The 23,819-nt window shown below is 46.1% G+C and overlaps 1 protein-coding gene across 10 annotated transcripts in view; it reads right to left on the bottom strand.

The window, feature by feature from the left end:
- The window catches only part of Slc41a2 (solute carrier family 41 member 2), a 107,467-nt gene that overhangs the window by 69,907 nt on the left and 13,741 nt on the right, over nt 1-23,819 (bottom strand). For all 10 annotated transcript variants that reach the window (XM_063263757.1, NM_001401081.1, NM_001108742.2 and 7 more), the window contains 3 exons: nt 14,109-14,822; nt 10,534-10,641; nt 1,747-1,818 (listed from right to left, as the gene is read on the bottom strand). In XM_063263757.1, coding sequence (XP_063119827.1) covers nt 1,747-1,818; nt 10,534-10,641; nt 14,109-14,660 — 732 coding nt within the window. In that variant the 5' untranslated portion in view covers nt 14,661-14,822. The remainder of the gene's footprint in view (nt 1-1,746; nt 1,819-10,533; nt 10,642-14,108; nt 14,823-23,819) is intronic.

Here is a 23,819-nt window from a genome sequence, read left to right as displayed (position 1 = left end):
AGATTAGTAATTCTTAAAGCATCAAATTAACATTAGCTAATCAGTATAAACAAGGCCATTGGGGGCGCTGTGTGTGGTAACTGAGCTTCATTTTGAAGAGGCTTCTTCCCTTCCTCAGTGGTAACCGCTCCTGCCAACCACTGTTCCCTGTTCATCACATGTCCTTGGGGGAGAGAGCCAAACGTGTGGGCAACTAGGGTGAGCAAATTCCTAGCCATCTCTGGCAACCATCCTAGCCAAGTTACAGGAGAGAATAGCAAGGGAATGACTGCCAGAGGCTGGCTTGGAGACTACTGCAATGACCTGTGTGGATCACCCAGGAGAGGGCCATGTTCACAGCTGAAGGGTGCTTACTGCTTAAATCCACACATTCTCAAATGTCTGATTTATTTATTCTATATAAGTACACTGTCGCTATCTTCAGACACACCAGAAGAGGGCATTACATTACAGATGGCTGTGAGCCACCATGTGGTTGCTGGGAATTGAACTCAGGACCTCTGGGAGAGCAGCCAGTGCTCTTAACCGCTGAGCCATGTCTCCAGTCCCTCTCAACTTTTTAATTTGTTATAGTGCTCTATTGATGTATAAATGTTTGGACGGTCTTGGTTTTGTGCTGCTGTTACAGGGAACATGTCACGTGTTAGGCAAGTACTCTCCCACTGACAAACATCCTTAAACGTTTTTACCGCCCTGCTTAGATTGCTACAAGGTCAAGCTGAAAGGTTCTCAGAGTTTTCTAAGAAAATACAATGACTGAAAACACAAAAAAGAGAAGCCCAGGAAGTTCTATGAAGTAAGAAAGGCTCTACAGCTGGGTGGCATTAGAGCTGAGATTGCAGCTCAGCTCCATCCCCAGGAGCCCTTATGTCCCTGAGACACATCACAAAATTATACTCCCACAACCATCTTCTCAACCTGCGGCCTCGCTGAGTAACACTGACATTAGTGAATATTCCTGGTGCTCATACTCGCCAAAGAGTGGCTCAGGACAGGTGAGACCTCTGACATAAGAGTTATGGAAGAGTAGGTAAAGAGGCAGAAGAGACACCTTAGACTAGAAGAAAGCTGTAACTGATATATGATTCCTGGCTCAGTACATATGTAGTTGGTATTTGAGTGGATTTATTAATAATAATATTAATGGTAGCAGTAAGAAAGGAAAATCAGCATAAACCAACAGGTGAGCACATTACCAGAAAAGAGCTCAGTTTAATTATGCAACTAATACCGATTTAGAATTTATAATTTCGGGGCTGGGGATTTAGCTCAGTGGTAGAGCGCTTGCCTAGGAAGCGCATGGCCCTGGGTTCGGTCCCCAGCTCCAAAAAAAAATTTATAATTTCATTTCTTGGAAAAATTAATGCTAGTTTCTTACTTCTAATACTAATTTAGAAAATTTAAAGTAGGAAGCTTTGGTATTGGTTCCTGCAGACCCAGGAAGATTAATTTAAACACAGGAGTTTGAGGTCAGACCAAGAAACACAGATATCATCTCAAAAACCTAAAACTAAAACAAATAAAAACAAAACACAAAAAGCAGGGTCTGACGAGTGAACTGAGAGACTGAGGCAGGGGGATTCTGTCTCAGTGTAAGGCCATCCTGAACAACACTGGAAGTCTGCTTCAGAACCCATAAGGATGGGGCAATGATGGGGTCAGCTGGGATGGGGGTCCTAAGTTATTGTTTGGATTCTTGAATGGGAAACCACATCCATGCTCTAAAAATAAGCACACGCCGCTCACCTGCTTCAAAGCCAAGTTGCCTATGATTAGATTCCACTTCTCAATGGGTGAGTCCATCTTCCCGACATTCACCTGTGAGGAGGAGGACACTCTTAGGCTCCACTCTGTTGTCTGCTTTATTTACACAGAACCCTAAGTCTTCAAATACAAAACGCACCTTTAGTAATAACTGCTATGTGTAGCCAGTGCTCAGAACAATGCCCAACTTACAACCAGCCTGCTACGTGACACCCAGCTCAGACAGGATGGGAAAACAGGATCTTAGGGGACAAGTTACAGTCATCCATCCGCTGGGAGAGACACTATAACCACATCACCAACTGTCATCCTCACAACAAGTTTGGTATGCTGAGTGTCAAGAGAAAGAGTGGTAGAATTCTGAGCTGTTAGCACGTGAGTCCACGGCATGAAAGGACTATAACCAAAGAGGTACTGGCCAAAGAGTAGGACATAAACAAAAGGTCCACATCTGAGTCATGAGTGCGGCCGTCAGCAGTAAGAGCTCAGTATGTTCACAGCATACATCCGATTATCAAAATGTATATACGGCTTTCCGGTAAATGGAGGGACGCTTCCCCAAATAAGGTTAGAATTCACATACTCTTCTGCTCTGCGATCCAGGTAGCTTTCTTTCTTAACCACTTGGGATTAAAAAAAAAATCACCCAAATTTGCCAAGTTTTTCTATTGTCGTAATTTGGTAAGCAATGGACGATCATTCGCAGTACACGCACACGCAAAATTTATAAATATATTACATTGAGCTAGACTTTAATTATTCTTCATCTACTCATGGGAGACCTTCAAGTGTTATAAAAACATCTGCGGCCTGCAATATGGCTCAGAGGTGAAGGCAGTCACTGGTCAAGTCTGGCGACCTGAGTTTGATGCCTGGAAGTCACGCAGTGGAAGGAGGAAACAACTCCAGCAGGCTGTCCTGACCTCACACCCACACACAGTACATATACATGGCGTATGTGTGCTCACACATACATATACACGGTGTGTGTGTGTGCTCAAGCATACACACACAGTAATATTTAAAGCATTTAAGCTTTCGTTCACAAGGGTGAATAAGGGAGATAGGCCAGGCCCTGGCCCAATATCCAGCTCCTCGGAAGCACGTGAAGTTGTTGTCTACGGGTAGATTTAACCATGGATCAATCGCAGCTGTTTCAGGAGCAACGGAGCAGCAGGTTAAGTGTGACATCCAGAAGTCTATTCAACTGAGAAAACATAGTCTACTTTGCACTCTCCCTCTGGCCTTCAGGCTCTAAGTGTGCAGCTACTGCAAACACTGAGGTTTCTCGGTGCTCTGGAACAATTACTCACGCTGTCTTTACGGACGGATTTACTAAACCGGACAGTAACTATCGATTCCGTCATGTTTGCAGCTCTAGTGGTCTAGAGAGCAACGATTAAAGAGTGAATCTCCCTCAGACTTAGAGCTCCTGAGGCAGGCAAAGATTAGTGTTGCAGTTCTGGTAACTATTAGAAAGATGTCAATAGCCGTAGTTAACAATCTATAGTGACTCCAGAAGAAGCCTGAGACGTAGAGCCACCAGTCACTTTGGTTTTGTTTTTGTTTTTTTTAAGATTTATTTATTATATAAGTACACTGTCAGGGTTGGGGATTTAGCTCAGTGGTAGAGCGCTTGCCTAGGAAGCGCAAGGCCCTGGGTTCGATCCCCAGCTCCGAAAAAAAAGAACCAAAAAAAAAAAAAAAAGTACACTGTCACTGTCTTCAGACACAGCAGAAGAGGGCATCAGATCCCATTACAGATGGTTGTGAGCCACCATGTGGTTGCTGGGATTTGAACTCAGAACCTCTGGAAGAGCAGCCAGTGCTCTTAACCACTGAGCCATCTCTCCAGCCCCCGACAGTCACTTTGTTACTAGCAGCAGAGGTGCACACACTCCAGGCTCTACAGAGACCACGGCTGGCAGAGTGCAGAGTCAGAGAACTGACGTAGGCATCTTAGCCAGATTCACTTGGTACCGTCACTGCCGACGTCTTCTGAGAGAGAGAGAGAGCTACATTCCACAAAGTTCTGTCCATACAAATGTTCAGGCTATTGTGTGATGGGACGTAATGTTAGGAAGGCACTAGTGAAGTGTGTGTTGTGGGGAGGGGCATGATTTCTAGAAGACAGAAACAGCAGGCATGGAGACATTCCCAAGGTTACACGGCTTTCTTCCCTGACCCAGTGCTTACCCTGTTTCTCCAATCATCCTGCCATGCCCCTTCACTTTCCCCCCTCACATAACCATAAGCCCACAGACAACACACAAGGTTGATGAGGTCACAGATCTTAGAGACGAACCTGCTGCTGGCACTTTCCTAAACTAGTATAATTCCCAACTGCACTCTAAAACACGCAGCCTTCTGGCCATAGGTAAGTGTAGGTAGACCTCAGCCCTCATCAAAGAAGAATCTTTTATCCTGGGATGGAGAGATGGCTCAATGGTTAAGAGCACTGTTACTCTTCCAGAGGACAGGGGTTCAGTTCCCAGCACCTACATGGCAGCTCACAACTGTCTATATTTGCGGTGCCAGGGAATTCAATGCCCTCTCTAGTCTCTTCTGCCTTACCAGGCACCTTCATGCACATAAATAAAAGGAAGATAATTTGGCAGCAGAGATCATTATAGAAAACTGCCACTGTTCAAAATGCAGAGAACAGCTGACCACAGATACCCAGCCCCAGTCGATCTGGCTACAATACAACTCCTACCCCAGTTGATCTGTCTACAACATAACTCCTATGCTAAGGGCTCAGGGATCGTCTAAGAGGAGAAGGTAAAAAAGGTTACAAGAACCAAGAGATCAGGGTGTGGGACTGTGTCTTCTAGCCATGACAGAGAAGCTACACCCCTGAGATCTCAACAATCAGGCAGCCTGAACAGGACCAGCTGCCATCCCAGTGTGGACGCAGCCTCATTCCTAATGAAAAGTTACAGGCAGGTAACTACTGAGGGGGGAAAATGCGTCCTTCCCAGGGATGAGTCTTGGGATTGGTCCTGCAGAACCAAGTGGTCAGCCCTAGAAACACACACATCCAGGTAGCACTGAAGGGCTTTAGTACGTTGTGTTTCTGTATCTGTTTATACGGATATGTAAGGACCAGGGTTAGGGGAAAGGAGGCCATGGATCTGAGAGAAGGCATGAATGGGGGCAGACGTGGGAGGGGGAAAGGAAGGAAAAGGAAGGGGAAACATGTAATTATAGATTGGTTATGTATTTTTAAACCCTTTAATTATGAAAAAGAGCAAAGAAGGAGACATGAAAGCAAGCAGAGAAAAACAACATTGTCTGTGAGCGAGTGGACAAGTGGAGGGCGTGGTGGGTGTCTAGAAAAGGTGACACTAAGAAGCCACTACCTTGAGCTACATTACTGCCAGTGACCTAAGGACACACGCACTCAACCCCATGCACCTGAGGTCTGCATGTCTGGGTACTGACCATGCACCGCAGCTCAGGGCCACAAGCTACTACTTTCCCACCTACAAACCTGTCTGTCGTTTTACCCTTTCCCAGTAATGAGCATTTACCTACAATCTCAGAGGAGGCCACTTTCCCATCTCTGTGACTCCATCACCCAAATCTGTCATCCTCTGGGAACTCGTTCTAGGTCCCAACAGCTTCACCACACCCACTAGTAGTCCAAGTCAGAACCATCTTTATCCCAAATCACAGCGGCAGACTGGTCTCTGCCCCAACAACATGATAATCTGTTAAAGATGTGTTTAAGCCCACATCGCTCCTCTGCTCAAATCCTTCCAATGGCCCCTATCTCACAAGCAGCCAAAGTCCTTACAACAGTCTGCACGGCCTTCTGTCAGCCAACTGGCCCCTGCTAGCTCTCCCCCCTGGTCTTCTGGGTTTTACCGCTCTCACCTGACTCCACCCCTAGGACCTCTCGAACCTCCGTGAACACTGTACAAACCTTTGGAGGGCTTATTTGATTTTGGTAGGTTAACCTTATTTCATCCAAGTGTCACTGCACGTACACGTGTGCTCCACAAGGATGCAGTACTCAGAGAAGTCAGAAGAGGGTGGCAGAGTTCCCCGATCCTGGAGTTACAGACAGTTGTAAACCACCACGTGGACGCTGGGAACTTAACTCAGAACCTTTGCAAGAGCAGCAAGTACTCAAAACTGCTAGCCGTCTCTCCGGTCTCTAGAGGGTTTATTGTAAAACAGATTACTGGTTGCGAGCTGGTTCAGCAGTTTTGGAATGGTGCCAAACATTTACACTTCTAACAGGCTGCTGGTGCTGACATTAAGAGACCACACTTTTGAGAAGCAACTGTCTCGGCCCAACAGGCAGTAGCAGTGCACGATTATATTCCCAGCACTTAGGAGGCAGAGGCAGGGGGATCTGGGTTCAAGGGTTGCCTGTTTTACAGAGAGTTGCAGGACAGCCAGAACTACAAAGAGAAACCTGTTTCAAAAATCCAAAGCAGAACCAGAGCTCAGTCCCCACACCCACATCAGGTGAATGAGGCACACACTCTGAGGCACGCTCTCTGGCTGGCAAGGGCACCTGTACACCCCGCCGTGCCTCCCTCCACACACGCACACAGCTCTGAGGAAGAAGCGTCCAGCTAGCATACGAACACACACACCACACACACTCTGGCCTCCACCCTTCTCACTGTCTGGACTGTCCCTATCTCGGCCTCAGTTCCTCGCTCTATCTTCATTCGCGTCACCAGTTTATCAGCAGCAACACAATTCATTCTCAATCCCTCTGCTGCCCCTCCCCCTACTTCGTCTTTCGGGGTCTCACTATGTTAGGAATTCTCTTTGTAGACCAGGATGGCCTTGAATTCCCAGGGATCTCCCGGCCCCTGCCTCCACCCCCACCTCCAAAAGCCCCACCTATTTGACAATTCTCAGTCCACGGAAGAGAGAAACCCCAGCCCTACCTCCCACAGAGATGCTCTGGTAGATCCCTCAACTAGGGACCCCCCGGGACAGGTTTCCTCCTAGTGCTGGGCTTCTACACCATTTTGAAACTCTCCTCTCTAAAATATGAACAGGAAACATGATATATACAGACCCATGAGTAAAATACTACACTTGAAACAGATACTAGAGCGGAGTTAAAAAAAAAAATTATTGGGGTTGGGGATTTAGCTCAGTGGTAGAGCGCTTGCCTAGCAAGCACAAGGCCCTGGGTTCGGTTCCCAGCTCCGAAAAAAAGAATAGAAAAAAAAATTATTGAGGCCAAGTTGGGTGTGAATTCAAACACTGCAATCCCTGCATGCAGGAGGCAGGAGGCAGGAGGCAGGAGGCAGGAGGCAGGAGGCAGGAGGCAGGAGGCAGGAGGCAGGAGGCAGGAGGCAGGAGGCAGGAGGCAGGAGGCAGGAGGCAGGAGGCAGGAGGCAGGAGGCAGGAGGCAGGAGGCAGGAGGCAGGAGGCAGGAGGCAGGAGGCAGGAGGCAGGAGGCAGGAGGCAGGAGGCAGGAGGCAGGAGACAGTAACGAGTACCAAGCTAGCCTGGTCTACAGAGTGAGTTCCAAGTTAGTCATGGCTATACCTTAGTTAGAGCTCCTGTTGCTGTGATGAAACACAGGATTTATTTGGCTTACACATCTACCTCGCTGTTCATCATTGAAGAAAATCAGGATAGGAGCTCCACAGGCACGAACATGAAGGCCTGCTGATGCAGAGGCCATGCATGGAGGGGTGCTGCCTCTTGGCTCAGTCTCCACGGCTTGTCTAGCCTGCTTTGTTATAAAACCCAAGACCACCAGCCCAGGGATGATACCGTCCACAGTGGGCTGGACCCTCCCCCACCAATCACTAATCACTTTTCTTAAAAACTGCACTATGTTGTTGTTCTTTTTTTTTTTTTTTTTTTTCCGGAGCTGGGGACCGAACCCAGGGCCTTGCGCTTCTTAGGCAAGCGCTCTACCACTGAGCTAAATCCCCAACCCCAAAAAACTGCACTATGGCTGGGTCTTAGGGAGGCATTTTCTCAGCTGATAACTTCTTTCAGCTAATTCTAGATTGGACTGAGTTAACATAAAACTGGCCAGCACGTCGTCTCAACGAACTTGCCCCACAAGATCAATTCACCTTTTCGAGACTTAATGTCAACATGTGGATTAAGGATGACAAGTCTTATTTAAAACATACTCTTCTTTAACTGGATTTCCTACAGCGTGACCTATTTCGAAACAGAGTGACATAATCTATTACGAGTCTAGGACGGGGCTCAAGAATGACACGTGTGTTTAGAGCAATGTTCTTTGAGGCAATCGAACGGAAACTTCACTCTTCCTGGCAAAGTTATCGTGTTGCTTAAATGCTTGCACGCTTAGCTGCATTTATCAGAACAAAGTCCACTTTGCAACAAGTGCCGAGAAAGCCACCTTTCCATTCCCGTCCAGGAGTGTCCTCAAACATTTCCACTGCCTCAGTTTCTCCTGGAGACGCCTCCTGGGCTCAGGGGAGGGTGATAGTCGCGTCCGTCCACTAATTCTCAAAACTACAGGAAAGCCAAACATGCTTTCATTTTCCCTTCTTCAAGGCTGGGGGTCTACCCAAATAATCAAGAACTAAAACCCAAATTCAGCATATCAGTAATTGTCACGATCCAATAAGAAGGTGCCGGAATGATAGATTTAAGCGTAAAATTTAAATTTTATACATTTATCAAGATTTGACTAATAGATTTTTTTTCAAGAAAATGTGTGTGTGTGTGTGTGTGTGTGTGTGTGTGTGTGTGTTATATGCATGAAGTTAGTGTGTTTGTAGGGGCACATGCACATTGTGTACACATGCATTAGAGGCCAGGGCACAACTTAAGATGCCAGCCCCATCACTCATCTAAGAGTTTGACATGTATTTATCACACCACACTATCACTTGGGAAAAAGGGATCCTTACGCTTTGGGTTTGAATCTGTAATACAGGAAGCTGCTTTTGGGGAGGGAGGGGTTCCCCAAGACAGAATTTCTCGGTGTAATGGCCCTAACTCTCCTGGAACTCACTCTGTAGACCAAGGTGGCCTTGAACTCAGAGACCTAACTGTCTGTGCCTCCCATGTGCTGGAATTAAACACACGTGGCACCACTGCCTGCTTGGGCTTTCAGATCGTAAGATAATTGCTTAAAGTCTCTAAGTCTGGATAATCTTATGCTATGTAAATGTATGCCCTGAGTCTCCACTGTAGTCTCGCCCCTCGCCCAACTGTTACAGAAAACCTGTGTAAGCACAGTGCCTCATAGCCAGGGCTCATAGACGCAAACAGGGCAATCGGCAGGTCGTTCCTGGCAGTGTGACCCAGTCCAGCTAGTTCTCCAGGTCATTCTGTTTCAGGTAAGGTCATGCTTGGCACAGAGGCTCTAAGTAAACCACTGGACAGAGCAGTAAGTCAGTATCTAATGGTTGGTCTGCTATGCCTCACTGTCACTTCGCAGTTGTGTCTGGTTTTTTTTGTTTTTGGTTTTTTTTTTTTGGTTCTTTTTTTTCGGAGCTGGGGATCGAACCCAGGGCCTTGCACTTCCTAGGCAAGCGCTCTACCACTGAGCTAAATCCCCAACCCCAGTTGTGTCTGTTTTATGCCTGTACCGTCATTCACTTATCCTAACTGTCAAGTCAGGCATGGTGGCGCACACCTTCAACCCCAGCACTCCGGAGGCAGAGACAGGGGATCTCTGTGAGCTTGAGACCAACTCGGGCTACACAGTGAGTTCCAGGCCAACCAGGGCTACAGAGTGACACCTTATCACAACTGTTATATAAATGTATATATGTATATGTATAATATCTATTATCCATTATAGTATATATTGTATATTACATAAATATGTGTATTTATAACATATGATGTATTATATATTTATATGTATATATAATAGTATGTATTTATAATATGTATAATTTATAATATCTGTAATATGTATTATATATGTTATATAATATCTTCTAACATATTAAGTATGATAAATATGACATATAAATATTTATATATTATATATTCAGCACTACTTATTTATTTATAAGTGTTTGCCTACGTGCATGCATACACACGCTTGGTGCCTGGCGGACAGAAGAGGACCTCTGATTTCCTGGAACTGGAGTTACGGATGTTGTGAACCGCCATGTGGTGGGATCCCATGCAAGTGAGTGCTCCTAACCTCTGAGCCACATCTCTCCTATCCTAACGTTCTCTGTAAGGATGGACCGTTAGAGCTGTTTAAGTATTAGTCATCGGTCATAAGTGAAACTACGGGTTTCTATAGTATAAAAGGAGATAGCAATGGGCAGGGCGGTGCATGCCTTTAATCCCAGAATGCTCAAGAGGCAGGAGGATCCGTGTTCAGAGCCAGTCTTGTCTACACAGCAAATCTGAAACCCTGTCTGACAAAAGAAAAGCAAGAGCTGATAGTATAAATATGGATCCCCTGATATGAACGGATGAGCAGTATGTAACAGGTCGGATTATAAAGGAATACCAAGGATTCTAGCTCTATTTTCAACTCAGCCAACCACCACAGAGCACACAGACTCTCAGTATCTGCCTGCCCCATGTACTGCACAGCAATGATACCTGATAGTGTGGCCTGGCATCGAACGAGGCAAGCATTCTGGTGAGAAGGGAAAGCAGGACCACATCCTCAGGTGAGAGAACGCCACGATCTTTCAGGGCGCCTAACTCTGAGGCCGGGAAACTTACCAGACAGGAAAACCAACCTCCTTGTCACACAGACTCTAAGTAGAGAGAAATAAGTAACATGTGTAATAGGAAATAGAAAAAAAAAAAAAAACTTACTGCAGTGGATAATCGAGACGCCAATGTCATTTCCAAGTTCCCTTTCAGACCAAGAAGCGCGGGCACCAAAATGAAGACTTCTGTCACGTTTTTGAACACCTCCCAGTGCTGAAACACAAAGCAGCAGCTTCTCTTAGGATACTGGCCTGAATGCCACTGTGTAGACCAGGCTAGCCTCAGACAGGGACCTGCCTGCTTCGGCCTCCTGGGTGCCTGGGATTAAAGCCTTGGGACAGCATCCTGGCTGCTTCCCTGTTTTAAGGGACAGCACAGGTTGTCTCATCACCACACCCTCCTGAGATCAGGATCTGAGGACTTTAGACAGTTCCATTGGCGTTCTTTTCACATCTGGCATCAGGACGCCTACTGTATAGCTAACATCAATAACCACAACTAAGTCCGACGCTCTGAGATTTATTTACTCTCACACTCTTTTTGGCAGTCCTGCAGATGAAGTCCACACTATCACACTCTACCGCTGAGCTGCACACCAGCCCGTGAGTTTTTGTGACAGCTCAGGCTGGCCATTAACTCACTACGGTAGCCTAGGCCAGCCATAAACTCGTGAGCCTCGTGCCTCTGCATCCCAAATGCTAGACGCCAGGCGTGCACCGCAATGCCCAGTTACTTTACCGCATCATTGACTGCAGAATCCATGCCTCTAAAGGTTAAGAACCGGTGGGACTTCATCATCTGGACTGGAGTCTGGGTTCCAGTCTCATGAGAAAGTCACACTGTTGTTATGACAGTTACAGATGAGGAGAGAGATCTGAAGAGGCACAACCACATTCCCAAGACCCGGAGGGAGGGAGAGAGGGAGGAAGGAAGGAAGGAATTGAGAGTTGACATCTGAAGTAGTTAGTAGCCCTATGTTTGCCACTCATCTTAGGTATGAAGCTAAGCTGTGGCCTAACACAGGCTCATAAGACCAGCACCAAACTGAAAATAATCCTATTTAAGACAGGGTGCTGAGGGGCTGGAGAGATGGCTCAGAGGTTAAGAGCACTGACTGCTCTTCCAGAGGTCCTGAGTTCAAATCCCAGCACCCACATGGTGGCTCACAACCATCTGTAATGAGATCTGATGCCCTCTTCTGGTATACACGAGGGCTGTGATAGTATATTTACAAACATAAAATAAGACAGGGTGCTACTGTGTAGCTCAGGCTATCCTAAATTCCCTGTGTAGTAGGACAGGTGGATCTCAAACTCATGATGCTCCTGCCTCAGCTTCCCCAGGTTACAGGCATGCGCCACCATGCCCTGATGAAATGACATGCCTGCCCCTCAGGATGGACCGGTCACGGTCGGCTCTGTAATCCTGGAGGAGACATCTCTGGGATCTATGAAGGGAAGAGAGTGATAAAGGCCCTCAGACAACACCATAAAGCGGATGATACAAAATTGCTTTCTGAACTGAAAGCAATGTAAACAGCTCACAACACAGAGAGATATTTTACAAATGCAATTAAAAGGTGGGATTGTCCCAGTAGGAGAGTTCAGGAACTGACATAGCATGGGAAAATTTTTTTTTAAAAAGTGAAGTGAAGCCAGAGGTGGGCTCATAAGTAGAGTGATCCTGGATCTCGGTGGTCTAGGGCAGGAAAGACCGAAAGGTCAAAGCCTGTCAATGCCAGTCAAAGCGAGACAGTGAGACCCTACTGAAGCCAGAAAGAGGTGAGGAAGGAGAAAAGGAAAAGAGAAAGAAGAGAAGGGGGAAAGAGAAGCCAAAGGGAAGAGAAGAGAAGGGGAGAAAGAGGAAGAGGATGGTGTGAGGGTTAGTGAAGCCTCGGGAATCTACACTCAATCCTCAGAACCCATGTTTTTTTGGTTTTTTGTTATTTTTTAAACCGAAAATTGTTCTTTAATTAAATAATGTCATTCTCAGGTGATATAGAACAGTCATCTTGACAGAATCACTTTTTTGTATCAATACTCATAAATTAAAAATGTCTCTAGGATGGAGAGATGGCTCCGCGGTTAAGAGCACTGACTGCTCTTCCAGCGGTCCTGAGTTCAATACCCAGCAACCACATGGCGGCTCGCAACCATCTGTAATTGTCAATCATGCCCTCTTCTGGGGTGTCTGAAGACACCTACAGGGTACTCAAATAGACGTAAAACAAACAAACAAAAAATGTCTCTAGATATATGCTAAAGAGCTGCAAATCAGACCTTACAGCAGCAGCTTAACGCCAACTTTTTAAAAAAGCACTAAAATCCTCTTCCATTGAAAGCCGTTTATTTCTCTGGTGTAAGGTCAGGGAGGTGCTTGCCTCGTGTACCTTAGAACAATGTAAATAACAACTATGCATATACAACTTAAACTGGGGAGGCCATAAAAGTTAGGACATAACCATCTTCTGATACAATAAGAAAATAAATAAATAAAAATGAAATACTGCAATCTGATGTTTGGTATTAACAAATCAGTAGGTGTCAACTTCACATATGGACGACAGCGGATTCTGATTTTTTTTTTTAATGCTCAAAATGTCATGGTATTTGGCCTAAGACCTTTAGAATATCAAGCGTTTCCTTTTTGCTTAAAGGAATATGATAAAATAACCATCAAGCGGCTATGGTAATTAATTTTAAGCTGGGGTGATGTGACCTTTGGGTCCATGGCACAAGTTACATCTATATCACATTTCTGTCAAATAAACCTGGTGAGATTTCATGTTTATGTACTACAATATACATTGACCAAGCTGTCAGTCCCTCACAGCTTTTTTAGAAAAATATCTACATTTGTCCTTATGGATGTCAAAATGTTACACCATCATTTGTTTAAAAAAAAAAAAACAGATGCACATTCATACTGTGAAGTAATTAAGAAAATACCCTTGCAAGTAAACTATAGAAAGATAAAATACACTTCAAAAGTATGTGGGTTGTTCGTTTACAATGTTCTATAAAGTGCAGAGAATCCTAAGGAGGGGGAAGCTACCCTAGAACGAATTTAATTCCATGGTTAAAGAAGAAAGCGGGGGTTGAGGATTTAGCTCAGTGGTAGAGCGCTTGCCTAGCAAACGCAAGGCCCTGGGTTCAGTCCCCAGCTCTGAAAAAAAAAGAAAAAGAAAAAGAAAAAAAAAAAAAAAAAAAGAAGAAGAGGAAAGCGTTTGGGAGTGGTGACACACCCCTTCAATCCAGCACTTGGGAGGCTGAGTTAGAGGCAGGCAGATCTCTGTAAGTTCAAGGCAGTCTGGACCACACATAGTTCCAGGATAGTGAGGACCATGTAGAAAGAGCCTGTCTCTAATTAATTAACAGACAGACAGACAGACAGAAAGCCAAGCATGGTGACACACACATAATCCTGGATCTGAGAAGGCAAAGGCAGTCTAGGCCTTAGAGCTTCAATGGTAGACAGCCGAGTCAGCGAGTTTCAGGGGGAAGAGAGACCCTGCCTCATAAACACGATGAAAGCAACCAAGGAAGAGACCCAAGGTTGGCAGGCATGTGTGCACATGTGCACACACACAAGCACATGCACACACATGCACACACGCACACACATGCACACATACGCACATGTGCACACACACACAGTGAAAACTAAACATAAAATCTCACCTGCACTATGTCCAAAACCATGCCAGCGGAAACAGTTCCAAAACCGGCCAGCAAGAATGGCACAAGTATCTGCAGAGCCATGACTCCACTGGATTCCTTCGGGAGCCTCTGGCTTGTTTCCACAATAACGTCATCGCCCTGACTGGACGGATCTTCATCTTGTAACATGGCGGTGGTTTCTGAGGCCTCCCTTCCGTCACAGTAGTTATAGCCGGCATAGTCGTCGTACCTGGGGCTGCAGCTGGCTGGGGTATGGCCACCGCCGCTGTGGAAGGCCTGCTCGGAGAACTCATGGTAGTCCAGATGTGGCTCCGATCTCTTGCTGAAAGTTTGTGCCGCACCAGACAGCCCGTCCTGCCAAATGCCGTTGACTTTTTTATGCCTGTCTTCCTGGTTTTTCTGGTAAATGACTGGCACCATGCTTAACAGTAAGTTTAGAAACTTGTCAGATTGAATTGTATTTAAATTTAAAGTCCAATCTACAAAACCCCCTCCGCTCTCCGGACTGGCACTTGTCTTGTAAGTGGCAGGTCTTCCTTTACTGTGGGTCATATTGTCATCACAAAAAGCCCTGTATCCGGCAGACTCGAGCTTCCTGAAGAACAGCGAAAGCAAGTCACAGCCAACACTTGCTCGAATTAAGCCATTGACTGCTCTGTAGAAAACGTTTCCACGAGTGAAAACACATCCAGAAATTTAAGAGAGGAATTCAATCTGCAAAGAAAAGGATGAAATTTAAAACTTAGATAAATTAAGCGCATACAGATTTTCATACAAGTGCAAGAATGATACTCTACTCTAGGAGTTGGACGCAGATCTGTTCTGAGACATAAAAGTGATGATGTTTTGTTCTGTTTTATAAAAATGCAGTGCCGAAGCCAGGTGTGGAGGCGCACGCCTTTAATCTCAGCTCTTGGGAGGCAGAGGAAGGTAGATCTCTGTGAGTCTGAAGCCAGCCTGCTCTACGTAGTGAGCTCCAAGCCCGGTAGGACTACCTAGATCCTACATCAAAAACAAAACAAACAAACAAAATTAGGAATGTTTTATAATCTATGTTGGATGCAGATGCTTTTATTTTTTTTGTATAATTCATGTAACTGAAGCCCAATGAGGTCTTTGCCTCTGAAGACAACGGAATTTGCTAGACATGGCGGTACTCTCCTCACTAAGGATGCTGAGGTAAGAGGATTGCCCAAAGATAGAGGGCCAGACTGGGCTACAGAGTGAGACCCTCTTTCAAATAAAACTACAAAGAGGAGAAGGAGGAAGAGGAGGAGGAGGAAGAGGAAGAGGAGGAAGGGGAAGAGGTGGAAGAGGAGGAAGAAAAAGAGGAAGAGGGGGGAGGGGGAGGAGAGACATGATGGCTCCTATCACTATGGAGAGGACTGAAAATTACATTGAGCTTGTTCCAGAGTTTCAGCATCAAAAAATTTAAATTGTCAATATAAAAGTCACGATAAAATGATACTGTGTGAATGTTAAGTAATAACATTCCTTTATTTATAAGCTACTCCATATTAATTTCATCAGAATATGAAGAGACAAAGATGGCATTTATGATAAAGGCATTTCATTGGTATCCTGAATACAGTATGGCACCTTATTTTACAAATAAAGTTAGCTTAGAGCCATCTAACCTCACATTCATTAAAAAAAAATCATTAAATCGACTTAAAAATATATTCCTTTGATTATTTAGGAATATTTAGGAAATAACTCAAAGGAATGATTCTAAATACTCAGTCCTCCATTTTGTAAGCCAACCAGAACGGGGTTTGGAATGCCCTTGCCTGCTCCTCAAGCCTGCTGTGGTCTATGGCCTCCACATAGGTCTCTGACTAGATGGCTCATGACTGGGGTCTCACAGGCCAGAAAGGAGACACTGATAGATACTGGCGCTAGTCACCAAGTGACACTGAGCTGCACAGCCACAGACACCTGGCTGGACAGCAGTGACTTCATGGCCACATCTATCCCCAAGGGGCCAGAGCCTCAGAGGCCTCTCAGGACATCTAAGCCTGCCGTGCACCTTCCACGAGAATGGAGGCAGCAATGATTTGAGGGGGGACACTTGGCCCCACTGCACACTGTACTGCTGACTTTAATGAAGACACGCTGAGTCTTCAATCCTGAGACAGGAAGGCTGACCATAAGAAACGACCAGAGGAGAGAGAGATGAGGGTCGGTCGGAAAGGCAGGTACTAAGGCCTCTTTACTTCTGGGAGAAACCTGGTAACAGAACATTCTTACAGCATTGGGCCTCCTGATTCAGAACATGACGTACATATGGGTCCACTATCCTATACCCTTCACCACAGGATTATGGTATGACTTCCTATGGACTCGCTCCAGGAATCTGACTAGATTAAATACGGCGGTTGGACCTCCATGTTCCAGGGTTGTTACGCCTACAAATTCAGCCATCACAGATGGTAAACATCTGGGGGGAAATGTTACCCACGGACTGGTGAGGTGGCTCATTGTCACAGTTCTTGCCTAAACACGCACTGTGGCCTAGGTCTGAGGCCCAACACCACATAAACGGGACGCGGTGGTGCATGATGCAGTCCCAGCACTAAGGAGGTAGAAGCAGGAAAATCGAAAGTTCAGACTCATCCTCAGATGTACGGAGTTTGAGGCCAGCCTGGGCTACGTGAGTTCCTGTGTCTCGGTGGTGGGAGAACACCTGTCTGTACTGATTCTGTACCCGTGCTCTCGCCCCCAGTTCCTGAACCATTGATACAGCAGACACACGATTTATGTGCTCTGCTGGTTTGAATGAGATGGGCCCCAATCTGGGGACGCTTAGTCCCCGGTGGATGAGCTGCCAGGGAAGGACTAGGATCGCCTTTGTTGGCAGAGGTGTGTCACTGGAGGTCGGCTCTGACATTTCCAAAGGCCACATCAGGGCCAGTGTGTCTCTCTCTGCTTGTGCCTGCTGACCAGCTATGTCTCCAGCACCGTGCCCGCCTGCATGCTTCCACACTCCCTGCCCTGGTGATAAGGGGCTCACCCTCTGACACTGTAATCACCACTCAATGCTTCTTTGGTAAGAGCTGCCGTGGCTATGGTGTCTGCCTGCAACAACAGAATGGCGATTAAGACACGCCATTCATATTATTTCAAGTATTCTTGGGGCTTTTGCTGTATTTTCTGTGGCACTGAACACAGTGTTCCGGGTATGTTGTGGGAGCGTTCCACCTCTGAGGACTGAACACAAGGTCTCACGTATGTTGTGTGAGTGTTCCCCCTCGGAGATGTCGCCCCAACTGTTTTCCCTTTTTATATTTTGAGACAGGGTCTTACTAAGTTACCAAGACAGATCTTAAATCTGTAATCCTCCTGCCTCACTGTCCGGAGTAGTTAGGATCATAGGCCTGAGCAACCAGGCACAGACTTAAAGTAGAGAGAGAAGCTGAGTTGTAGTGGTGTATACCTTAATCCCAATACTCTCAGGGCAGAGACCATCGGATCTCCTTGACTGACTTCAAGGGCAGCCTGGTCTACATAGAGACAGCCAGGGCTACATAGTGAAACCCTGTCTTAATAAAGGAGAGGTGTAAATCAGAAGCTGCACTTTCCCCTAACATCCCTGGTGATTTGCAAACATAATCAGGTGCGAGAAGCACTTTCTAATGCGTTCACTAATCTGGGCTGTCTTCATGAGACCAAGCGTGAATGTGAATTTGTACACAGACAGTGTGAATACGCACAACGCACTCCTAGTCAAAGTAGGTACAGTGGGGGACAGCCTGGAACAATCGGCTAACACAGAAGCAGCACACACCCTCCAGCCCTACAAGTTAAAACTGCACCTTAAGAAAGAACACATCCAGAAGAAACCCCTGGGCTTTACGTGTGTGTGTGTGTGTGTGTGTGTGTGTGTGTGAGAGAGAGAGAGAGAGAGAGAGAGAGAGAGAGAGAGAGAGAGAGAATATACATTGGGATGGTTCCATTAGAGGATTCAACACAAGTTGCAATTATATATCAAGTAGATTGGCTTGAGCGATGGTATAAAAGCATGGGGTCCTTCACGGGTACTGTTCATGTTTCTTACGCTTCATGGCCTGTGCGAGCACATACTGCTGGTCTTTGAAGTGTGTGGACATCTTACAAAAGTGCGTGGGGCTAGAAACTTGGCCCATTAGTTAATAGCACTTGTTGCTCCTGCAGAGAACCCAGGTTCAACTCCCAGCTCCAACATGGCTACTCACAACCACCTATAACTCCAGATCCATGGGGATCCAACACCCTCTTCTGATCCTCAGGCACAAGACCCATGTACCGTGTACATGTATGTATACACATGTAGATAAAGCATTCATGCCCCTAACTCTGAGGTTTTTAAAGAGTTTCAGTCTGAGTGGTGCCGGCTTCTTATCTATTGTTAGTCCTGACACTGTTCCCTTCCCATGAGAGGACGATGATACTGGCCTGTTGCCATGGTTTCCTGGACACCAAGGAGGATGACACATCTTCATGTCTGCTGGCATCCGGTCTAGCCATGATTCATTTTGGCTGATGAAAAGGCAGCTGTCACATGAGGAGTAAGCCAGCTGACCTACCCCAAATGTATACTGTCTTTCCTCTAGGACAGTCTCTTTGACATACTGAGCAACTACAGGTTACAATCGATGATCAAGGGCTTTAAAACAACAGTTTCCAAAGATCTCAATCTCAAAAAGCAGAACAATTTCTTCTGAAACTTTACCAAGTTGAAAGCACTTCCTGGGGTCAGTCAGATGACTCAGCAGATAAAGTCAGTCAGATGACTCAGCAATTTGTGGCCTGGCCAAGGGAGTCCTGAAGACTCTATGTTCAATCCGTGAAACCCACAGAAATGTTAAAAGAGAAAATCAACTCCGTGAAACCATCCTCTGATCTACACTCATACAGATGATGATGATGATGGTGATGATGATGATGATGAAGAAGCAGCAGCAGAAGAAGAATAATGAATGAATGAATCAATCAATCAATCAATCAATGGTTTGAAAAGTTAGAAATACTACACACTTAGGTTCATGGAAAATTTTTTCCATGTTCCCCAAAAGGCTCGCTACAATGAAAGAGTTGTGTCAGAGTAACAGTCTTATCAGAAATAAACTAACACCAGGCACCCTGTAGTGAAAGAAATCTGAATCAAGAGAATTTAGCAATGATGCTAAACTCGATTCTTTATAAAAGGTAAAAGAAGTGTGTGGGGTCTGGCCTGACTTCCCGAACTCTGGGCCCTGACGCTTGAGGCCTGTGTTCTGCTCCTTCCCCTCTCTCTGTATCCAGTTAGCCTTCGGGAGAGGTATGCCAAGGTAAACCTGCCCGATCACATACAGATCACTTCCTCCCCTCGTTCTAGTTGAAAGATCTTAACTCCTAACACTGTCCACTAAGTGCTTCACTGTGCAGTGGTTCTGAGGACAGGGATCAGTTCTGTTTGATTTGCTTTATGCAGGGACCAATCAGCAGAGACTGCCATGGCTGCCCAATTCTCCTTTAGAGACCCAAGCCAGATTAAATTTAAGTCCTCCCCCATCTCTCTCTCTCTCTCTCTCTCTCTCTCTCTCTCTCTCTCTCTCTCTCTCCCTCCCTCCCTCTCCCTTCCTCCCTCCCTCCAGTCAGCCATCCCTACTTCTCTGTGTACCTCCCTCGTTCTTCCTCTCCCCTCTCCCCCAAGACAAAAAGTCTCAGCCCAGGCTGGCCAGAAACTATGTAGACCAGGCTATCCTAATATAGCCATCTGCCTGGAACTCATGTTGGGATTAAAGTTGTGCACCACCAGGTCCAGCCCATTTCTCGTTTTTGACTTCATCATTCTAATCCACTGGACTCCCTACACTGCTTCTCTGGGTTATGTAAAGGAACTAAATTCTGCACGTGTGGTTTTCTCCTGAATTGAGCATAGGTGCCTGTCCATGATAAGTGAGCAATCTATCAGCTAAGCTGTATACCCAGACTCCTGCAACCCAATCCAACCTCCTTTAAAATCTCCCCATTTCTACGGCCTCTTGCAAAAGACCCAACAAAAATATACCAAGCCAAGAAAACAGAGAGAACGGTAAACACCAAAATGCCCAAACCACAGTTGGTGCCCACTCTGGGTCAGCCTTTCTCAATGCGTGACAGGGAAGAAGGGCTTATCTGTCTTGGGAAGACAGCGCAGGAACATGAGGTCATGCTGGACCCGAAGTCAGGAAGCAGACAGAGAGCAGCGCTGGTGCCCAACCTGATTTCCTTTCTAATCAATTTCACTGATCCATGGAACTTTGCCCTCGGGTGTCAGGCTTATCTTCCCTCTTCAGTTAAACATTTCTGGAAATACCTGGCACACCCAGAGATGTGTTTCCATGGTGATTATAAATCAACCAAACTGACAGTGAAAACTCATTATGCAGACCTAGAACTCTTCACTTAGACCAGGCTGGCCTCAGACTTATAGCAACCTTCCTACCTGTCTCATGTAGACCAGGCTGGCCTCAAACTTACAGCAATCTTCCTGCCTGTCTCGGAAGTGCTGGGATTACAGGTGCAGTACACACAGACACATACAGCTCACACTTACAATGTTTTAAATAACTTGTAAGAGGTAAAAAAAATATCCATTTAGTCTCCCACCGCTAATTCCTATGTGAAGGAAGCCACCTTGTACCTCCTGTGCTACGTAAGTAGTTCTTGGTTCCCAGGGGTTAACATCCAAGGTGGCGCTGGGGATGGTGATACACACCTGTCATCTGAGGCACTTGAGGGGTGAGACTGGAGTACCAATGGTTCAAGGCCAGGCTGTGCTACTTATCAGGACCTCTAAAAACACAGGCTGGGGGTACAGCTTGTCTAGCATGTACTGGGTCTCTGGTTTGATGCCCAGAACTTTAAGCAATGCAGCCATGTGGAGATGCTATCTCTGTTGGGCAGGGGGAGGAAGTGGGGGGCGAGGCAGGGGAGGGGGAGGGGGCGGACGGGCACCCAGTTGGAAATGGGCAGAGGTGAGGGTGGATATATGACCTTCTTTTGCTGTTATATCTCAAGATAAAACCCTATTCCCAGGCAAAGGTGTAAAAAGGAGGGGCTGAGAGAGCAACTGCTCTGGTTGTGGGTGAGAACACTACAGCAATGTGCACACTTTACCTTCACATCCTTTTAGCCGTCGGATTTAAAAGCACTCGGAAATGTCAGAGTTACTATTCCCCCAAACACTTCCCCTGCCTGATTATACGTTTACCTCTAAAGTGTAATAAAAAAAAATGTACTGTTCCAGCAGAAACCTCAAATGGGGTTCCTGGCACCCACCTCAGGCAACTCCCACTGCCCGAAATACCAGTTCCAGGGGAACGCAACGCCTCCAGCCTCTAGCCCCCATGGGCAGGCAGCTAGCTGCACTTACACGCACACATACAGTGTGTCCTCATGTCCGCGCACACACTTAAAAAGAACAAAATATAAATGCCTTTCTTTTTTAGTAAAAGAACAGTGTCTCCTTTGGAGACGGGGCTAAAATACACAGAGTCAGCATCTAGGAAAACTGCTGTCGTTGGTAGCTTTGGCTGCAAACCCACTAAACTGATTCGTGAGCTCACAAGGCTGACTTAGGTAATCGAGAGCAATGTCAACTTTCTGGATGACTTGGGGAAGATTCAAGAAGAGGGAAAGGATGACCAGACCCCTTACACCGCTCCAGATGCTACCCAAACTAGACAAGGTCCAGCCATGAGCCAGCCACCACTCAACAGGCATTCGATGCCGTCAGACAGTCACTGCAGGGCTGCCGTGCCATAAAATGGCATCAAAGTCAGCAGCTCTAAAACTCTGCATGGCTAGAAGGAAGACTAAACATTTGTAAAACTGTGTTGAGCCTCCCTGTCCCCCCAAAAAGGAAATGAGGACAAGTCATTCCTGTGCCAAGTCCTTACTACATCTCAGAGATCTCAGTCGGCAGGAGACTCAGAGGAGCGGACTGCACTCTTGGGACTATAATCTCCAGTATTCTCGCAAAAAGAGAGTGGGAAGACGGAGAACTGGGGACACAGCTGCACCAGGAACACGCTACAAGCTGAGGGTGTGCACCTGCAGGCTGTTACTCTGCTGCCCGAGGGAGGAGGACTGGGGAGGAGAGCTCAAGGCTACCATGGGCAAAATAGCAAAATCCCCTCCTTAAAGGGCAGGAAGGGAGAATGCCCGAAATTCCAGTACTGGGTGGAGGGAGTGGTAAAACTTCAAGTCTAAACTGAGCTACCTAAATGAACCTATCTCAAAATAAATAAATCAACAAATCAACCAAAAACGGTTAGACCAACTCAAATTTACTAAGAAAATGTTGAGAGAATAAACACAGATGTGTCCACAGAAGGAGGGCACAAACGGGATTCCATAGAGCACCCTCTGCTAGACTATGTCTAGTCTATCGAAACAACACGTGGAGATGCGAGATGCAATCTAAATGTGACTGTGCATAAGCAGGTTTTACATGTGAGAAGCAGAGCTCGATGTGGTGTCAAAAGCTTTTAATCCCAGGACTGGGGAGGCAGAGGCAAACAGGTATCTGTGAGTTCAAACCCAGCATGGTCTACACAGGTCAGTTCCAGGACAGCCAGGATCACACAGAGAAACCCTGTCTCAAAAGCCAAAAGAGGGGGTTGGGGATTTAGCTCAGTGGTAGAGCACTTGCCTAGCAAGCGCAAGGCCCTGGGTTCGGTCCCCAGCTCCAGAAAAAAAAAAAAAAAGCCAAAAGAGGGGCTGTGGGGGGCAAGCAATGGTGAGGATTTATACAGCTTCTGAAACAAGGCTTGTGACAGAAAACAAGTGGACCATAGAACTGTTTTGAAGTTGAAAAACTGCTTTTAGGCAACCAAAGGACATACTTCCTTTAAAGTTGTCTTAAATAGTTCCTATAGGTATTCTGTGAAACCGCCAGAAAACCTTACTGTTTTACAACCGGAATGGAAAGCTTATCAATTTCTTGCAGTTTCAGAGAATATTATACCATTTAGCACCCAACAGAAAGGCACAGTAAACATTATTTACATTATTTAGAAACTACACGGGTTGGGGATTTAGCTCAGTGGTAGAGCGCTTGCCTAGCAAGCACAAGGCCCTGGGTTCAGTCCCCAGCTCTGAAAAAAAAGAAAAGGAAAAAAAAAAGAAAGAAAGAAAAAGAAACTACACACAAGATACTGCTACTGAAGACTTGGGGTGGGCAGATGCTGATTTGCATTTTTTTAAATTTCTTTCTTTTTTTCAAATGTGTGTTTCAGTGTGAGCGTATGTTTTGGGTATATGGGGTCACAGAGGCCAGAAGAGGACATGAGGACCCCTGGAGCTGGAGTTACAGGTGGTTGTGAGCTGTACGATGAGGATTCTAGAAACCAAACTCGGGTCCTCTGGGAGAAAACAGTCACTCTTAACTTCTGAAGTGTCTCGCCAGCCTGACGTTTCGGTTTTTGGGGTAGGTCTCACTATCTAGCCTTGGCTGGCCTTGAACTCAAAGATCTGCCTTGCAACTGCTAGGGTTAAGAATACACAACAGTAAACCTGGTGGGCCCATCTTTTGAGGTAAGATCTCGTGTGGCCCAGGCAGCCTTCAAATCTCCAAGGTTGCCCTTGAACGTCTCAAGCTCCTGTCTCCACTTCCTAAGTGTAGAGTCACGCATTGCTAAAAACTGCACTGTTTTGCTTTTCTTTAATGAAAGTCAAAACATCTGATTTCACTTCAGTAGAAAG

This window comes from Rattus norvegicus, chromosome 7 (genome assembly GCF_036323735.1).
Source record: "Rattus norvegicus strain BN/NHsdMcwi chromosome 7, GRCr8, whole genome shotgun sequence".
In the NCBI taxonomy this organism is placed as follows: Eukaryota; Metazoa; Chordata; class Mammalia; order Rodentia; family Muridae; genus Rattus; species Rattus norvegicus.
The sequence above is the reverse complement of the archived record's forward strand: the minus strand, read 5'-3'. Positions and strand labels throughout refer to the sequence as shown.